Consider the following 20,551-nt stretch of genomic DNA (forward strand, 5'->3'; position numbering starts at 1 on the left):
AATGAGTTCATTTTTAACGACAATGGAGAGGTCATGGTGGGATGGGAGGCTGGGAGGAGGAAAGACAATGAGTTCATTTTTGAAAATGTTGATTTTGAGAAAGTGCTCCGACATCCAGGAGGAGATGGCGGAGAGGCAGTCAGATACCTGAGCGAGGAGGGTGTAGGAAAGATCAGGTGAAGAGATGTAGAGTTGAATGTCGTCAGCATAAAGGTAATACTGAAGGCCAAAGGAGGAGATGAGAGCACCCATGGAGGAAGTATAAAGCGAAAAGAGTAGAGGGCCGAGAACGGAGCCCTGTGGGACTCCTACAGCGAAAGGGTAGGGGGAGGAGGAAGAACCAGACGTGGATACAGAGAAGGAGCGGTTAGCAAGGTATGAGGTGAACCAGGCGTGGACAGAACCGGAGAGGCCGAGAGAGAGAAGAGTTTGCAGCAGGAGGGGGTGGTCCACAGTGTCAAAGGCCGCGGAGAGGTCAAGGAGGATGAGTAGGGAGAAGTGACCATTGGATTTGGCAGATATGATATCATTGGTAACCTTGGCCAGGGCAGTTTCGGTAGAGTGGAGGGGGCGGTAGCCAGATTGGAGAGGGTGCCTGGTTAGGCGGCTGCAGACAATCCGCTCAAGTAATTTTGAGGCATAGGGGAGAAGAGAGATAGGGCGATAATTGGCAAGAGATGTGGGGTCGAGATTGGGTTTCTTGAGGATAGGAGAGATGAGAGCGTGTTTAAATGAGGAGGGTACTACACCAGAGGAGAGTGATAGGTTGAAAATATTTGTACACTTTAACTTAATCACTACATTTAATATCACTCAGTTTTATCTTTATTTTGCTACTTTCCTAGAAGCAGGAGAAATACATTATTTTAATGCATATCAATAAATATTTGTAAATGTTAAATTAATCAAACTTCCTGCAGGGCCCCAACTTAGACATATTTACAATAAAGAGAAAAACTAGTGTATGTGTTTGGGTGCGATCCTATAGATTATATACATATATACATATATACATATATACACACATACATATATACACACATACATATATACATATATACACACATGCATATACACACACATACATATACACACATACATATACACACATACATATACACACATACATACATATATACATACATATATATATATACATACATATATATACATACATATACATATATATATACATACATATATATACATACATACATACATACATACATACATATACATACATATATATACATACATATATATACATACATATACATACATATATATACATATATATACATATATATACATATATATACATATATATATATATACATACATATACATATATATACATATATATACTTATATACATATATATATATATATACATAGGATGCAAGGAGGGGGAGGTGTTGGCAGAAGGGCTGTCGGGAAGCAGGGAGGGGGGGGTTGGCAGAAGGGCTGTCTGTATGGAAGGAGGTAGGGGTTGGCAGAAGGGCTGTCTGGATGGAAGGAGGGAGGGGTTGGCAGAAGGGCTGTCGGAAGGAGGGAGGGGGAGGTGTTGGCAGAAGGGCTGTCAGGAAGCAGGGAGGGGGAGGGTTGGCAGAAGGGCTGTCGGGAAGCAGGGAGGGGGGGGGTTGGCAGAAGGGCTGTCTGGATGGAAGGAGGGAGGGGTTGGCAGAAGGGCTGTCGGAAGGAGGGAGGGGGGGGTTGGCAGAAGGGCTGTCTGTAAGCAAAGAGGGGGGGGGTTGGCAGAAGCGCTGTATCTGGAAGCAAGGAGGGGGAGGGTTGGCAGAAGGGCTGTCTGGATGGAAGGAGGGAGGGGTTGGCAGAAGGGCTGTCTGGATGCAAGGAGGGGGGAGGGGTTGGCAGAAGGGCTGTCGGGAAGCAGGGAGGGAGGGGTTGGCAGAAGGGCTGTCGGGAAGCAGGGAGGGAGGGGTTGGCAGAAGGGCTGTCGGGAAGCAGGGGGGGGTTGGCAGAAGGGCTGTCGGGAAGCAGGGAGGGGGGGGGGTTGCCAGAAGGGCTGTCGGGAAGCAAGAAGGGGGGAGGGGTTGGCAGAAGGGCTGTCTGGATGGAAGGAGGGGGGAGGGGTTGGCAGAAGGGCTGTCTGGAAGCAGGGAGGGGGGGGGGGGTTGGCAGAAGGGCTGTCTGGATGGAAGGAGGGAGGGGTTGGCAGAAGGGCTGTCAGGAAGCAGGGAGGGAGGGGTTGGCAGAAGGGCTGTCGGGAAGCAAGGAGGGGGGAGGGGTTGGCAGAAGGACTGTCTGGATGGAAGGAGGGGGGAGGGGTTGGCAGAAGGGCTGTCTGGATGGAAGGAGGGGGGAGGGGTTGGCAGAAGGCCTGTCTGGAAGCAGGGAGGGGGGGTTGGCAGAAGGGCTCTCGGGAAGCAAGGAGGGGGGAGGGGTTGGCAGAAGGGCTGTCTGGAAGCAAGGAGGGGGAGTTGGCAGAAGGGCTGTCTGGAAGCAAGGAGGGGGGGTTGGCAGAAGGGCTGTCTGGAAGCAGGGAGGGGGGGGTTGGCAGAAGGGCTGTCTGGAAGCAAGGAGGGGGGAAGGGTTGGCAGAAGCGCTGTCTGGAAGCAAGGAGGGGGGAAGGGTTGGCAGAAGGGCTGTCTGGAAGCAGGGAGGGGGGGGTTGGCAGAAGGGCTGTCTGGAAGCAAGGAGGGGGGGTTGGCAGAAGGGCTGTCTGGAAGCAGGGAGGGGGGGGTTGGCAGAAGGGCTGTCTGGAAGCAAGGAGGGGGGAAGGGTTGGCAGAAGGGCTGTCTGGAAGCAAGGAGGGGGGAAGGGTTGGCAGAAGGGCTGTCTGGAAGCAGGGAGGGGGGGGTTGGCAGAAGGGCTGTCTGGAAGCAAGGAGGGGGGGGTTGGCAGAAGGGTTGTCTGGAAGCAGGGAGGGGGGGGGGTTTCGCAGAAGGGCTGTCTGGATGGAAGGAGGGGGGAAGGGTTGGCAGAAGGGCTGTCGGGAAGCAGGGGGGGGGGGTTGGCAGAAGGGCTGTCTAGAAGCAGTTATTATACTTCAATGCATTATAATCTTAGGAAAATTACCAGACAGACAAATGTATTGATTATATGTTCAAAACAATGTTTTTGGTTATAAATGTTTCTTATAACAATGAATCTTTTTTATTGCATATAAATTACTGTTTATGGCAACTAACGGAAACCATCTTGAAGATATAATGACTGTGCTGATGGCTTTATGATAAATATATTTGTTATATTTGTTATATTTTTATATTACGCTTTTTATGCAACAACAATTATCATTCTGATTGCCTACAAATTGACGCCTGATATTTTTTCCACCACACTCTGTTTGCTGATCTTAAACCTGGCTAAAAACATCAGTTCTAACCATAATAAACCCCAGGAAGACAGAATGACCGAAGGCATTGAAATAAATATTTTAATGTCATCTCCAACAGAGACACAAAGACAGTCACACTGAGGTAATGGTATTGTAAAGATAATGGAAGTGTACAGCAAATCGTGCCTGGTACCTCTCTGTATAAAATGATGAATAGGCCTAATATACAGTTATATAGTAGTTTACAGACCCCATTCGAGCTGGACTTCCACATGTTGCTAGCCGCATGGTCCCTTTATTTTCGGATGACAGCTGTGCCGTGGCTTTAGTGGCGCGCCATCCTCTATAAACAGTCTATCACAATTTGGTGATTTCAGCCTTCACCTGGCTATCGGGTGGCAGGGGCTTGCCCAAATGCTGCCCCACAGTTGGGCCATACTTATTCTCAGAGCTGGCCTCCTCCACTTCTTTCTTCAGCAGAAATCCGCTGGACATGCCTTCAAAGTCCTGAATAGGAAGGAACTTGATGGTTTTCTCATCCCAGACAGTCTCCAGCCGCTTCTCAAAGCTCTTGAGTATCTCGGTACGAGCTTCCTGTGGGATGTGCGCCACGGCATACGAGATTTGTGGCTCCAGGACTTGGAACCCGCAGAAATTCAAAAGGCCATTCTGCAAATACAGACATATCAGTCAGTCTGTTTGGTGACCTGACAAAATCATATACTGTGGAATTCTAGTAAAGGTCTGACTACGATGAGGCCTAAGGCTGTACCATGCAGCAGAGGGTAGGCTGGAGCTTGTGACAAGTAGACAGGGGTAGCCTGGAGCTTGTGACAAGTAGACAGGGGTAGCCTGGAGCTTGTGACAAGTAGACAGGGGTAGACTGGAGCTTGTGACAAGTAGGAAAAGGAGGGCAGAGGCTTGGGGGCCGAAGTGGGCCCCAGTTAAAATGCTACATCTGGGCCTGATGGCCCAAAGATACACCACTGTCATTTTTTAAGCTGTGTACTCTGGAAATGAAAGCATTAAAATGTTATTTAAATATGGAATCTGCTGTTCAGTGCAACCCCACACACTTGATTTTATTTATTTATTTTTGTCCTTATAAGTCCAGTTTTTCCACCGCTAAGAAGGAACAGAACTACGGCACTCTCATTTTTTTTTATACCAGTTTTTGGGAGTCTTCAGGAGACTCTACGGGAAAGTCCGGTTTCACATTTAAAGTTCACCAACATGTTTACATTCTTAAACTACAAAAAAAAAATCTATAATTATCCTAAACTCGTAACATCATCAAATCATTGCCTAGTGCTGCCTTGTATGTCCTTCTGTATGACACTTGAAAGTTTTTGATGCAACATGGTGTAGGGTTGAATTGAGTACCTGAGGTACAACCAGGCAGGAGCAAACTGGAAGTTAATCCCCCTGAACACAAGTAAAAATGAACATGACTGATACATTACCTGCATTGGCCATAAGATTACATTCATGTCTCCATTGGGCCCTTTAGATGAGGACATTGACCCGGGGCCACCAGTAGTGAAGGACAGCATGGCTTTCTTATTCTGTGACAAAAAACAACAACATATATATCAATATATTTAGAATTATTGTAAAAGCATTTGCTAAACGCATGATGAGTATTTTTTTAGGAGCCAACAAAGAGATTGTTCAGCAGAGATAAATTAGACATCAGATTGCCATGGAACAGTGCCCCCCGATGGTCAAAATTATTGCGAAAAATTTACAAATACTTGTTGTGTACAACAAGTAATAACCTTCAGTAACCTTTTTTTTTGTTGCTTTTTAAAAAAATAAACAAACATAATGTATAAAAACAAGTTTAAATCAGCAATCGCATGAAAAAAATCAGGTGTGGTTATTTATTTTTACATAAACAACTGCAGCAGGCTATAAGAAGAATGTTGATAATTACCATTTCCCCTTTTATTTTATTTCTGGCTGCTCTTAGTGATCAATGTTCCTGGATTACCATGGCAACCATAGTTACATGGCAAATTATGTAGTGTGCAGTGAGGCTTTGGAACGCCCCTCTGAGCTCTGTCTGCACTGTGACATGCTCCTTCTCCCCCCTCTGACATCACATGGCATGCTGAGAGCCGTGAGTCTGTGTCTGTGTAGCAGACTGACAGGGTTGATTAATTAATGATTTTTAGGAGGATCGCTAAGTTGCACGCTACAAAGGTAATTAACTTGATATTTAAAGAAAATTAAATACATCTTCTATGTGAATTGACTAGAAAGTATGAGGTGAGGTGCCTCAGTGATGTCATTGGTTCCTAGTGAATTAAGTGGCTCCATTTTCATGCATATTGAACAAGCACTTAGATATTGTCACCTTACCTTGAATGGTCCTTCGGAATACATTGTCTCATAACTGTATGCAAACTTCATGGTGAAGACTCGCTCAGCCCATCCTTTCATTATGGACGGCATCCCGAACCAGTATAAGGGAAACTGTGATGACACAATGACAACATTAAAATCCAAACACCACAGTGCACCCAGTAGGGCAGCCAAACGCTGGCCGTATGGTAAATATTATACAACAGGTAACTTGTAGCCATTACTGAGTGTAGGTGACAGCTGCAGAGGACAGCTGACAGCTATATATGGGGTAATGCTTAACTCCCCAGCGGCCCAATCTCAGCGAGATAGTCCCAATTGGCGGACTTTGAAAGGGGCGGGGCTTAAAGAACTTCAGCAGAAAGTGGGAATAAATGTACGCATTAGGTCTGGGTTTGTGTGAATTGAGTATGTGGTTTATACAATTGTTTTCTGGGCAATTAAAATGACCAATCATTTACAATCACATTTCTGTTACATTAGATTCATACCTTCCAAAGATCCTGATTTTTTTGATTTTTTTTTGCCTAAAGGGGTGTGGCTTAGTGAAAACCAACAGATCTTGTCTGAAGTGGGTGTGGTTTGACCAGATCTGGGTGTGGTGTTAATGTTCCCTGCCCTAATTATTCACGATTTTTCAATCGTAAATGTTCAGGGGCAAACGCAGGATTTGTAGAGGGGGGGTTTTCACACTACGCCACCAGTGGGCGTGACCAGCATGCATGGGGGAGTGGCTATAATATTAGACAGTGCTTGGCTGCTGTCCAACTCTTCCTATCCCTATAATATACATGGGCAATGCTGCGTGCACTACTGTTAGGTGCACGCAGCTCTCCCTTTTCGAGCAGAGCCATGTGAAGCGGGGCAGAGTCCAGCCACCTCAATTATACAGTGCCCCAGGCTTGGATGGCGGTTTTCCAGGCACTAGGGAACCCCCCCTCGGTTTGCCTATGATGTTAACAGTCATAATTGCACTGCAAATAAAGATTATTGTGTTTTGTGCCTAGGGAATAGCATGAATCCTATTTCTGTAGCCTGTCTATGTACCCTGCACTGCTAGGTATGTGTTTTACCTGTGGAGAAGGTGGAGAGCAATTCCACATGTAACATATGTACCTGAAAGATAACAAGGTCGGCCATTTGGACTTTCTTCTGCTCTTCAACAATATCTTTGGCTAAACGCCCTTCCTTCCACGCCTCCGCGGTCTCTGCGCCATATTTGAAGTGTTTCGGGTCCTTGGGTTTACCTGTGTAGAAATGTAAAGAAATAATAGGTTGGTATAATCATGGCTGGGCTCACCTTGTAACCTTGGGAGGCACACAGGCCAAGACAGGCTAAGTAATTAAACAGGAGCCGTCACCTGTATGCTATTCTGTGTGATGAACCCGTATATTCCGACAGTACAGCACACAAAATCAGGAAAAGAATGGACCATGTCCATGACCTATCCAGGTCACACACTGCCCAAACCACACCCTCATCTGAGAAGGACACACCCAAATCATGAGAACGCTGCTTATTTTGAACACCGAGGGCCTGATCCACTAAGGAACGTAAATCCTGATAGTGCCGTAATTTGTGTATAATTGTTCTGCGCATGTTCAGAAACGGACTATATGTCAGTGAACGCAAGTACATCCATTTCATGTTTGTACGCAAAGGACGCTGTCAACAGCCCACAATTTCATGAGCGGATCGGGGAGAGGACTGGGCGTAGGCACGTAGTCATTGTACATAGGGCCGTCTTTCCGACTGGGCATGATGGGCAGGGGGCCCAGCGGGCAAGGGGGCCCAAGGCAGGTTGAAAATAAAAAATCCTGTAAAAAACACAACAAAAAAAACTTACCTTTTGCGGCCGGTCAGGTGGCGATCCGGCTCCATCCCTGGTCCCCTTTTCTGTGCTGTGCTCGCAGTGAATGTCGGGCGTGATGATGTCATCACGCCCGATACATCACGGAGGAGCGCAGAACGGAGGAGAGGAGAACAGCGACAGTGATGACTCAGAAAAACAAAGAGAAGGGGATCGGACTCGGAGAACAAGGAGATTGAAAGGTAAGTTAAGGGGGATTTGATTCTCTAGCTGAAGGGAAGCTGTGTGAGCACATGTAAAAAAAAAGTGAAATATATATATATATATATATATATATATATGTTAAAAAATGTAATGTTGTTAAGGTGGCCCTGATGGTACAGTAAGTTCCAAGTTCAAGTGCACGCAGCAGTGTGCGATTCAGTAAGTGCCGTATATACAGAGCGTACCTAGACCCGTATTCAAGAAGGGACAATATTTCAGATCCGCTTGTAGTTTATATGCCTGATTTACGAGCGTTTAAAAAAAAAAAGAAAAACGCACATTACGTCCGTTTTACGTACCTTCATGAATCAGGCCTTGAAACTCCAATGAAGTTCAGAAATATTGGCAGATATGTGAGGTAATATTCAGTGTATCAATTCAATATCAGGTGGGTGGTTCCCTCCTAAACTGTAGAAACATACTGGTAGCTTAATTGACTCCTGATGGTGCGTGTGTGCGTGTGCGTGTGTGTGTGTGTGTGGTAGGGAATATATAATGTAAGCTCCACTGAGGCAGGGACTCGTGAATGATTAAACAGTTGCTGTAAAACTCTGTATAATATGTAGGTGTCATATACATAAAGGTTAATAATAACTTTTTTTTATAACTGAACTCTTTTAAATTGGCCAAAATAATTCCACAATCATCTTTACATTGTATGGCATTGTGTATTTATCATACAAATATTTATGTTACTAACAGTAAATTTGCTAAATTTTGCGCCTCCATTAAAACAAGTGTCTATCAGTGCAATAGACACCAGGCGGTAGACGTACTAAAACTTAAAAAGAAAAAGTGGAGGTGTTGCCCATAGCAACCAATCAGATTCTAGCTATCATTTATCTCGAGAATTCTAGAACATGATATCTAGAATCTGATTGGTTGCTATGGGCAACTCCTCCACTTTTCCTTTTTAGACGTTTTAGTATATCTACCCCTCTGTGTGCTTTATATCTTAGTGGTGTTACCACTTCCTACTGAACGGATAATCTGCATTTTCATGAATATTAATTCAGCCTGCAAAATGGCTGCATTGGGTTATAGTTTAGATTATGCTCTGCCTCTCCATTTCTTTGGATTTCAGTATCATCTCTATGCAGATGATAACCAAATCTATCTATTTTCTCCTGATCTGTCGACATCTGTGTTGTCCCGTCTTTCTGCCATATCATCCTGGATGTCATCTCGCCAAATTAAACTTAATCTTTCTAAAACAGAGTTAATAATATTCCCACCCACCAACAAGAACATACCTGACATTTCTATCTCTGTTGATAACATGACCATAAATCCCACCCTACAAGCTCACTGCCTAGATGTAATCCTTGACTCAGAACTTTCCTTTGTTCCCCACATTGACTCTATATCTAAATCATGTTATATACATCTAAAGAACATTTCCAGAAATCGCACATATCTCACACAAGACACTGCAAAAACCTTAATTCATGCACTTATCATCTCCCGCATTGACTATTGCAATTCCCTCCTTACTGGCCTTCCCAAAAACAGACTCAAACCCCTACAATCTATTTTGCACGCAGCGGCAAGATTGATTTTCCTTGCAAATCGTTATTCCTCTGCTGAATCACTCTGTATGTCTCTACACTGGCTGCCTGTTTTGTACCGAATCCAATATAAAATACTTTTACTAACCTACAAGGCCATCAACGAAGCTGCACCAACATACATCTCCTCTCTTGTCTCAAAATATCTCTCAACTCGGCAACTCCGTTCTGCACAAGATCTGCATCTCTCATCCACTCTCATTACATCCTCCCATTCCCGGTTACAGGACTTTTTCGGGCTGCACCCACTCTATGGAATTCTCTCCCTCACACAGTAAGACTTTCCTCTGGTCTACAAACTTTCAAGCGTTCTTTGAAAACCTACCTCTTCAGACAAGCTTATAATATTCCTCAACCTCCCTCTTAACCTCACTACATTACCCTATTACCATCTGTTACACATTTTCACACAAGACAACTACCCCCTGACCAATATTGTTGTGTGACATTAGTTTATTACCTTTGATATCATCACGTGACAAGACAGATTTAAATTTCATTTCGTAGAGATCCGACACAATGACCTTCCACCCAGTCCTCTTCAGAGCCGCCACGGCCGCCTCCTTCATGGCGTAATTAAAGGACGTGCGCTCCTGGTGAGCGAAAACAATCAGCGCTGTTTTGCCTGACAGAAAGGGAAAATAATATATATCAACAAACCATTACACACAAACAAAATATATTTTAATAGTATGAGACTGAGGACAATCTCATTTATAAAATGGCCGCCTCCTTTCAGAAATGAGATTGCTGTTTTTTTCTCTGGGATAGCTTAAATTCAGCAAACATCAAAGTATTCCACCTGTCATGATTTACCCCCCAACAGTCCTGTCTATCATGGCAAAATGAGTGCAGCCTCACTATTTGGGGCAAATATGAGCAGATTGTGCGTGAGCTGGTTGGATATGAATTATAGTATAAAATGTCTAAAATTTCAAATGAGGAAAGTTGTGAGGCAAAATTGCTGGTTTCTTCCCTATTGATAGACCTAATAAAGAATGGCGTTGTAATATATGTCATTTGTAGAATTCTTTATATTTTATAGAAATGTGTTTTATATTAATAACAATATTTATGTTTTGTATAAGACTAGAACAGGCAGCCATTTTGTTGAGGTCCACCTTGGCCATATTTCCATATTATTGCATGAATTCCACAGGTTTTTAATCCCAATGTTATAAACAGATATTAAATCAATCTATTTTATTTTTAGAATTGTATAATGATGCTTCATAGCATTGATACAAGATTGTAGTTTTAATGAGAATAAAAAAGGCATTATAATGGCCAATGAGATCAAGGTTTCTTTAAGGCTTAACATATCAGTTGGCAAACTGTGAGACATAAGTTGCAACTTTTTCCAGGGGTGCCAATAGCTGGGTTCTATTGCAAACTAATGCAATCTTACTTTACATGCTATTTCTGAGACTCTCTCTAGCCCAAAATATATCCCGACATTGCAGTAAAGTTTTGACCAATCAGACAGGAGTCCCTGAGTACAGGCAGATCCCGTATCCATTCTGTGGCCACTTCAATATACAGCAATAAATGAGGAGACATGTCTACTTTGCTGCTGGACCTCTAGTAGCCACATGGGTTGCTATGACTATAGACAAATACAAATCTCATAATTTTGCCTTGAAGTGAAAAGAAGATGTAAGATGAGAAATGAGAGAGAGTAAAAAAGACAATAAAATAAAATGTCACTAAAATAGTGATTAGCGCTGATATGAATTATATGGATATTTATGAATAATGTATTTCCCTACAACTAATTCACCATTGTCTTCAAAAAGAATATTGAAATAAAATGACAGTTGTTCACAATCAGTTTGCAAAGCAAAATTATGGCCACTTACCTTATTGACCCACTGGAAATATTCTACGATAGTTCATAGTGATTATCATAGAGATTTGCAAGAATCTTGTAAAACATTTGGAATACTCACCAGTCATGATTTCCTTGAGCGAGCTCCCTGGGGAAATAGTCCGAGTCTTGTTCACTTGCAGCCTAGAACTTTGGAACTGAAGGAAAGAGCTGCCTTTTATAGTGCGAGCATATGACCATCCCAGTTACACAAGAAATCCCTCATCATGACACAGGTAAATTATAACAGGTTGTCAGGTTAAACATTTGACAAGAGAACGTTCCCTCTAACCGCCTTTAGTCCTACAACAGACTAGATTAACTAGACTGGTCTTGTAGCTGTGGACTAGGTGAGATAAAAGCATTCACGTTAAAGGGGTATTTATTTTACAATATTATCCACTTGATTCATTTATTACAATCAAATAATGTGTGCGATTGTTATTTATAATGTATAATTATGTAATTACTCTGTACAGGGGTTTTACTTGTTTATTAATCTTTTTAAACATACAGCAAGCAGCAGCGACATTGCAGGGAAAGGTTTGTGTACATACAGTATATATGTATTATATATATATATATATATATATATATATATATATATATAATGACAGTCCTCGCGCACCACCAACCGCTCATGTTTTAAGTTTTTTTTTCCGGTGGAAACAGGTAGTATAAATGAGTAGACTAAGTCACCTGTGCATGTTTAAGGAAATCATAAACTGTTGGGCGTGAATCCTTGTCACATCTTTATCGCTGTTCTACTTTTCATGCCTGCCGATAGGCTATTGCGGTGACACTGTCTGATTATAGTTGTACTAAGTGGTGAGGAGTAATGCTGCCACCTGCCCATACTTCTATCACAAGCCACGCTCTGTCATTGAATGAAGTAGTGGCAGGATAGTGAAATCATATACAGGTAGTGTAACAAAGGGAGTGGTTGGCCACAGGCCTCTAGGAGAGGAATCAGCTATTAAAGAAACTGCACAGAGATTGCAGCAGAGAGAGCAGGAAATTGTGGGTTTTGAATCTTTGAAAGAGGAGTTGAATGTGTTGCAGACATTATATGAAGAAAGAGGAAAAGTAGCGGGAGCTCTTAAAGAGATAGCAGCAGAGAAAGACCAAGAAATTGCTGTTTTACAACAAAAGCTTGTCATGGTTCAAGAAGAGGTCGACACATCAAGAGAGTTTGCAAAGGAACTTGTGGAGTACAAAGGCTTTATCTGGCTGTAGAGCGTAAAAAGCTTGAACAATTACTCCATGAGGAAAAGGCTCTTTCTTCTAGATACGCCGAGGAACGTGACCAAATGGTGGCCTTGATATCTTCTCAGAGGGGCTTGGTGAACACCAAGGATGAGAGCGATAAACCCAAAGTCAAGGGCCTAAAAGGGAACACTGCTGCTAATCCAGGTCCAACTGTAAAGGTGTCTGACCGGAGGTGCTTCAAGTGCGGAGAGCTTGGTCACTTTAAAGCCAGGTGCACAAGACCCTAAAAACCCATGGACTGTTCACTTGCCCTTGGCCTGCCTTCCGAAGTTGCTGTTCCTGTAGTTCCGTATCCATTGGACCCACTTTAAGTAAAGTAATTGTGCAGGTGAACAATAAGGTTGCCAGGGCAGTAATTAACTCTTGGAGTGTCCTTACACCGGTTTCCAGCTCTATCCTGGCTGAAGCCAAGGTCTCGCGGATGTCCATGTGCGCTGCACACATGGGGTACTCAGGGGATTAAAAGGAACTTCTTTGACCATAAAACTCAAGGGCCAAACCCTGGAGGTAGTTGCTCCCGTAGCGCCTATGCTATCATATCCCCTTGGTCAGGAGCGAGACTTCCCACTGTTTAAAGAGGTCCTCGGTGAGGAAATCCGGCCGAACATGCCAACAACTGATACACTGGTCAAATGCCTGGTCTTAAAGGATCTGCCAAAAACACCACAACATCTGAACCTTTATCTTCGGGAACGGCCAAACCGGGATGCTAAGCTGAGGTTCATGGCAAAACTTTCACGGAAGCTTAGACAGTCGAAATCAGCATTACCTGGTGCGTATGTCCATAATGCCAGACAACCTATCCCACTATCGCAGTACAGCAACCGTTAAAAAGGGCTCATAAGCGTCCTTTTACAAAAGTAAGGGGCTATGAGTGGAGAGAGAGGGAGGACAGGCTGCTGCAGAAAAGTGTTGCAGAAAAGCTGCAGAAAAACTGTCCGGTGACCAGAGAGGGAAACTTTGGTTAGCCAGTGTTAAGTTGCCTAGTATCGTCCTGACGGAAAGTGTATGCTGTACTTATTGTGATGGCACAATAAAGCACTATTTTCAGCAAGAAGTTATCTGTGTGTGCATTACTAGCAGGGTGCCCGTTTCACAGTAGGTACAAACATAAGACCCAGATCTGTTGTACACAGCCCTCCCCCTACCTGAATGTCAAATAAAGGTCTGTCTCTTATTCTTACTTAGCGTTAAATGTCCTGGAGGCCGGGCCTATAACCACTGCCTCTTACCTGCTGTTACCCGATTCAACAGAGCTACTCCAAGATTGCACGTTTCTTCAGTATTCATGATTTAATACATAATATCACTGATCTAACACCTCCTCGAGGCCCCCCGTACGCTCTTCTGCCCCGTTCCCTTTCAGACACTCACAAACACACAACAGCTCTGATTGGACATATTTTTAATGCAGCAAAATGTGCTGGCACAGAAAATTGGGTTAATAATATGTCCGTGGACGATATCTAGTAAGGAGGACCCCTGAACAAGTGATCCAGACCCCACCTTTCCCTCTTACCCTTCACCATCCCACCACACAAACTGTTCAAAGTTTTTTTTTATTTTCGTAAGATGTTTGATAACGATTCGGGATTTGCATTTTGCTTAACTTAGTAGGGTAGATACATTTGGAATAGATGGCAAATTTGCTAAAACAAAACTGTATTGTTATGTAATGTGCTGATGTATTGAAAACATTTTCCTCTTTCCTCCACTCAATAATTGCAAAAAAGTTTAATAAAATATATATAAAAAAAAAAAAGAAAAAGAAAATCTGAGTATCTTCATACGGAGAGGGTCCAACACAGGATCTGTCTGTAGAATACGCCAGTTGTTACTGATCAAAATTAATTTTACAAAAAAAAAGGTTTTTATATCTAGATACAAAGTTTAGGATATGACCAGGGAAGACGAGTTTATGCATAACATGGAATATTCTCTGTTATGCTGTACAAAAGGGCAGTATCATATAATTTCTTTAAAAATCTTTTATTTATAAAGGATGCTTCCTTTAAAAAAAAAAAATAATTTAGGGTAAAGCTCTTTTTTATTGATAAAAATATGACTTTTTGATATTGATTTTAACCAAGATTTTGTATTCAATTCAAAACAAGGTGCCATCTGAAATCTCTGCTTACTTTAGCAAAATTGAGCGGGGATTCCTCTGCCGTAATAACTATAATTGTGGATGTGAATGCTGACTGATTAGTCACAGCACGCGGAATGGGAGCACCAGGGACTCTGCTCGGGAATGCCACTTCAGTAGACTTCTACAAGTAGACAAAGTATACGCAGGCGCGAAACGCGTGAGGCTTTGGCAGGATTTCATGGTTAATTGAATTCTTCCCTTAGAGTTCAAATAAGTATTTGATGGATCAGGTTTCAAGCTAAAAGCCACACCACATATTTTTGACTCACTTACTTTTAATACATAATACAATTTTCCAAATTAGTCTGGCTCCTATTCCAGATAAAACTCAGGGCATTGATGTATCGCTTTCATGTACATAGTTAGAAAAAGGATTATCGAACCAGATGAAAACATTTTCCCAGAACCCCATTGACAAAGGCTCGGAGCCACTAATGTTCCCATAGCAGCACCAAAGCATTGTAGGTAAAAAAAAATTACCTACATACGTTCCTGAACAAATTGTATGGTTACCTGGAAGATTAGCATGTCTTAAAAAATATCTTGATGCAATGTAAATGATCGGCAACTGAATACAAGGACTTTGTGTCATGAAAGACTAATATGTATGTTCAAAATAACAATGGCAGTGCATTCCTTAATAAAGGGAGGAAGGGTATATACAATAGGTTGAGATAAGACATCTCGATAAATGTGATGTGCAGGATTGTATAAGAGAAATAACGGGTTGTATACTGGAAATAATGGGATTTTTGGAGCTGATGAAAGCTGAAATTCTTTGCTCGTTTATTATATATAAAATCAAATTGTGTTTGAGTAATGGCTCCTTGATTCAAACATCTTTCTAGGAATCCCGTTTAGTATTAAATACTTTAGAATGAAGTTTACTTAAACCATTACGAGTATTATCATCAGAATGTCTAGAGATTCTATACCAGTGATGGCTAACCTGGGACACTCCAGGTGTTGTGAAACTACAAGCCCCAGCATGCTTTGCCAGCTATCAGCTAGTTATCTACTGGCAAAGCATGCTGGGACTTGTAGTTTCACAACACCTGGAGTGTCACAGGCTAGCCATCACTGGACTATACGTTAGTCTGTCTTCCTCAGAATGTTAATCTTTCACTGTTATTTAGATTATCTCTAGATGTGGACTGAGATTTGTAAGACATTTAGATCCGCGGCGCTGTCACTGGGGTGCCGTGGGCCAGGCAAAAAAAAAAGAAAGAAAGAAAACAGAAACTTACCAATCCGCGCGGTGCCGGGACCTAGCAGCCTCCTCTCTCCCGCAGCAGCTGTCACTGACGTCATTCAGTGACAGCTGCGGGAGAGGAGGCTGCTGGGTCCCGGCACCGCGCGGATTGGTAAGTTTCTGTTTTCTTTCTTTTTTTTTTGCCTGGCGCGGAGCAGAGGGAGGGGGACAGAGGGCAGACCGAGGGCAGAGGAGGAGGAGCAAAGATGGCAAAGGAGGAGGACAAAGGGCAGAGGAGGAGGACAGAGGGCAGACCGAGGGCAGAGGAGGAGAAGGACAGATGGCAAAGGAGGAGGACAAAGGGCAGAGGAGGAGGGGAACAGAGGGCAGACCAGGAGGACAGAGGAGGAGGGGAACAGAAGGCAGAGGGGGAGGGGGGCAGAGGGGGACAGAGGGCAGAAGAGGAGGACAGAGGAGGGGGACAGAGGGCAGAGGAGGGGGACAGAGAGCAGAGGAGGGGGACAGAGAGCAGAGGAGGAGGACAGATGGCAGAGGAGGGGGACAGAGGGCAGAGGAGGGGGACAGAGGGCAGAGGAGGGGGACAGAGAGCAGAGGAGGGGGACAGAGAGCAGAGGAGGGGGACAGAGAGCAGAGGAGGGGGACAGAGAGCAGAGGAGGGGGACAGAGGAGGGGGACATATGGCAGAGGAGGAGGACAGATGGCAGAGGAGGAGGGCAGAGGAGGGGGACAGCGTGAGAGATGGCAGAGGAGAGGCCAGCATGACAGAGTGCAGAGGAGGGGGCCAGCGTGACAGAGGGGGCAACGTGAGAGAGGGCAGTGTGCCTGGATGCAGAGGGGGCAGTGTGCCTGGTTGCAGAGGGGGCAGTGTGCCTGGATGCAGAGGGGGCAGTGTGCCTGGATGCAGAGGGGGCAGTGTGCCTGGATGCAGAGGGGCATTTTTGCATACAACTAAATAAGTATTTCTGTCGTGACCTAAATACTTATTACAACTTTTTGACCCAACTACCTCTAAAACAGGACTGTTCAGTAATTATTTTGGAGGGGTGCCTTGAAAAAATTTGGAGACTCTAAGGGTGCCACGAACTGCAAAAGTTTGGGAACCACTGGTCTAACATGTTCATGTGCAGATTACTTTCATACATTCTGTGCTGAATGCTGGGAAACCCTCTACAGTCTGATGAAATCACAAATTCTGCAGGAATATCATCTACTGAAAGTAAGTTCGATGGTCACTATTCCTGTATAGTTATAGCTGCTCAGAAGATGACAGACAGATCTGTAGGTGAATACTGAATAAACTATACATTGGAAGGCGGAGGGGCTAATTTTATACTTCATAAACGGCTTCCACTATATGTAGGTAAAAATGTAATTAATAACTGAGGCGTAGAGCGGGTACAAAATCTATACTTGTGCTGTGGCCGTTCTGCCCATCGTGAATGACTTAAGACGCTTTCCCTGTCGTTCTAAGAATCTGCTGACTCACCCTGACTGTTACATTAAAGAACTTGTTGTTTAACTACCGACCAGGAAGGAATTCCCCAGGCCAGCCGCGTACAGAGACTGCGTCTGTGGTTGCTATTCATTAACATTCCTGTCATCACTCTCCCTTTTCAGTACTGTATCACACTGTCTACAACTCGACAGACAATTGTACAACTGTAACTGAATAATTAGCTTCATTAGAAATAAAAGTTTTCACCATTACAATAAATATTATTAATTGACTCAATGAATGTTTCTATTGTACAGGTGTAATCTTCACATTAACGCCCAAACTTCTACCCCTTAATTACTACCCAGTGCTCAGGTAAACTTAGTTTGACGCTCCCTCACAATCATTCCCAAATATATAATTCGCTTTGTATATACATTAAAGAGATTAAAGTCTTAATATGTAGCAGAGAAGGAAACAGGGGGATATGATAGAAACTTTCAAATATATGAAGGGTTATAACAAGGTGCAGGAGGGAAACATTCTACAAAGGAAGAGAAGTATTAGAACACGAGGACATGTACTGACACTGGGGGGGGGGGGGGGGGGGGGAAAGAGAAGTATTAGAACACGAGGACATTTTATTATTATTCATTTTTATTTATAGGGCGCCACAAGGTGTCCGTGGCGCCGTACAGGTCCACTTCTATGATGCTAGAGATTTGCCCTGGCTAACTTGGGGCACAGAGTTTGATGAGAACTCCAGTTTTCACCAGGGACCTCTGAAAGTGAATGATGGATTTCCACAGAGAACACACAGATTGTGACTTGCAAGGCAGCTGTAGATTAACACCACGGTGGTCAGACAGCAGTCCAAGGACAGAGCTTTGCAAAGGTCAAGGGCAGATAGCACAGGTTAGAAAATGATAAACATGGCCAAGGTCAGAGTCACCGGCCGGCTAACTCAGTCAGAACAAGTGGGGGAGAGATTTTTCACTTACCCGGCAGTGGAACGCATATGCGTTCCAACAACAGGAAGTTCGGCATTTGGAACGCAAGTTTGCGTTCCAAATGCCGAACTTCCTGTTGTTGGAACGCATATGCAGAAGTTGACAGCCGAGGGACCGGACACCAGGTAAGTTCACCCGTGTAGAAGCAGAGTGCTCTTTTTCAGCATACAAAAGTATGCTGAAAAACTCGGCTTATACACGAGTATATACGGTATATAGATAGATACAGAGATATATGTATATAGATAGATACAGATAGATATATATATATATATATATATATATATATATATATATATATATATATATATATATATTACATACACACACACACACATACAGATACCCTGAATACTGTGGATAATAGAAATGTATTTAGAGATGTTCTAGCACATTCAACTGCACCAGGCAATCTTCCTTCTTCTACTTACAGTATCTGGGCTGTACAAGTCGCATTATCTCAGCCATGGAGGAAACAGCAGTGACCAGGTCATCAGTGTTTCCTGTCTGTCACTGGGTGAGAACTGCGTCTACTAGATTGCTACCTCAATGTGTTGGAGTTTGCTTTGTTTTTAAATAACTTTTGCATGTCCAGGAATATATCTGCCTGCCATTAATGCCTACTGGCGTAATATGTACATTGAAGGCAATGACGTAAATCGCTTTGATGGCATTGAATAAGTAAATCAAATCAATGCCCTTAACTTGTTGCCAGTAGTTCAAAAGATAGATATATTTAATCCAAAACAGATCGCTGAGTCCCAAACCTTAATATGGGTCACAGACTTATAAGGTTATTGAACTCTGCCGACATATATAGGATGTAAAGTTCCTATAGCAATGCATAATATGGAGAGTTATGGTCGCTGTAACATCACTGGCTGTGAAGCAATCTGTGCATTTGTTACCTAGGAGACTGCAAGTCCTGAACTCATACTTGGGCTTAAGGATATAGGAGCTCTGCCTTCTAAATAGGTTAACTGTCACAAACAAGATGAAAGAGCCAGCACATTAGATAGATTTAGTTAATTATAAAAAAACACATCTATCATTTCAGGTACATTATTATTAAATAGCCCGGAAATGCAGTATGATGAACAGTATATTAGTATACAGCCTGTGTGTGCGCTCCTGTTAGACACTACACCAGTACTTTACTCTAGTACGTATGATATGGCATTTCTCAAACTTGCCATCTACAAACCCCTATGCAAGTGAATGTAACTGCATTTGAATAAAAAAAAACAAAAAACAAAAACCACACATACTATATAAAATATTCATATTTTAATGTCACACATTACCTGTAGTACAGTATATCAGGACATCTGTTGCATGTGTGTTCAGCATTACAGCAAATACTACAAGTAAAACATCAATGACATTTCCCCCCACTTTGCAACATGGCCACCAGGGGGAGACTGTTGGACGCAGAGGACCACACAGACAGAGAGTGCGCTAATTCCTAGGTCATACCTGAAGCAATCTCACCAACTGCGTCCTATTTATCCACCTAGGACGCGGCTCCAAAACCTTTTATTTTGTCAATCCCTCACAGAGGCATCAACTCCCCCTGCAGGCCAGACAGATAAGACGCACATTATAAATAACGGGCTCCTGAAACACACTCATCTCTTCTTCACACACTTCTTCCGGGGTGCGTTGGGGTTCACCCGCCTGCGCCCGGCTCCTATCGCTCCATCTCGGATGTTTAAGTTGGCGGCGCGGCTGTAGATGTCGTTTTCTGCAAAGGGCGACGCTCCCGCGATGTAATCTGGGTCGAACACGTCCGTTTTGGCTCTCGCTTTCCTGGAGAGACGCTGCTGGGGGAAATTCTGGTCCAACACCAAGTGCGGGTTTGAGGCGTGTTTCCCCCCTTGTGGGGCCGGTAACGAGTACTGCAGAAAGACACAGGCGGCAGGATGAGAAGAGGCTCCGTGAGATGCTGTTACCATGTATTATATGCTGTTATGTAATGCAGCGTGCCCCTATATGCCATTACCATGTGCTGCTCCGTGCCACTATATGCCATTACCACGTGCTATTATGTGCTGCTCCGTGCCACTATATGCCATTACCACGTGCTATTATGTGCTGCTCCGTGCCACTATATGCCATTACCACGTGCTATTATGTGCTGCTCCGTGCCACTATATGCCATTACCACGTGCTATTATGTGCTGCTATAATGTCAGTGTAGCTTTATGCTGAAAATTGATGCATGTTCTACTATATTCTACTATATGTAGTAATTTACCACTTTACTTTCTTGCCCCCACATACTGCTCACACTTACA

At 43.4% G+C, this 20,551-nt stretch overlaps 2 protein-coding genes across 2 annotated transcripts in view; both read right to left on the reverse strand.

The window, feature by feature from the left end:
* Nucleotides 1–3,382: 3,382 nt before the first annotated feature.
* On the reverse strand, nt 3,383–13,751 carry LOC142104446 (NAD(P)H dehydrogenase [quinone] 1-like). Its single transcript, XM_075189112.1, has 6 exons — nt 11,261–13,751; nt 9,772–9,936; nt 6,785–6,915; nt 5,666–5,779; nt 4,765–4,866; nt 3,383–3,970 (listed from the first exon to the last, which is right to left on the reverse strand). Exons 1-6 carry the CDS (start codon nt 11,265–11,267, stop codon nt 3,659–3,661), a joined length of 831 nt encoding a protein of 276 aa, XP_075045213.1. The 5' UTR covers nt 11,268–13,751; the 3' UTR covers nt 3,383–3,658.
* Nucleotides 13,752–19,526: 5,775 nt separating this feature from the next.
* NOB1 (NIN1 (RPN12) binding protein 1 homolog) overlaps nt 19,527–20,551 on the reverse strand; it is an 8,710-nt gene continuing 7,685 nt past the window's right edge. Inside the window, exon 7 of the mRNA XM_075189113.1 lies at nt 19,527–20,152. Coding sequence (XP_075045214.1) covers nt 19,883–20,152 — 270 coding nt within the window. The 3' untranslated portion in view covers nt 19,527–19,882. The remainder of the gene's footprint in view (nt 20,153–20,551) is intronic.

Source organism: Mixophyes fleayi, chromosome 10 (genome assembly GCF_038048845.1).
Source record: "Mixophyes fleayi isolate aMixFle1 chromosome 10, aMixFle1.hap1, whole genome shotgun sequence".
In the NCBI taxonomy this organism is placed as follows: domain Eukaryota; kingdom Metazoa; phylum Chordata; class Amphibia; order Anura; family Limnodynastidae; genus Mixophyes; species Mixophyes fleayi.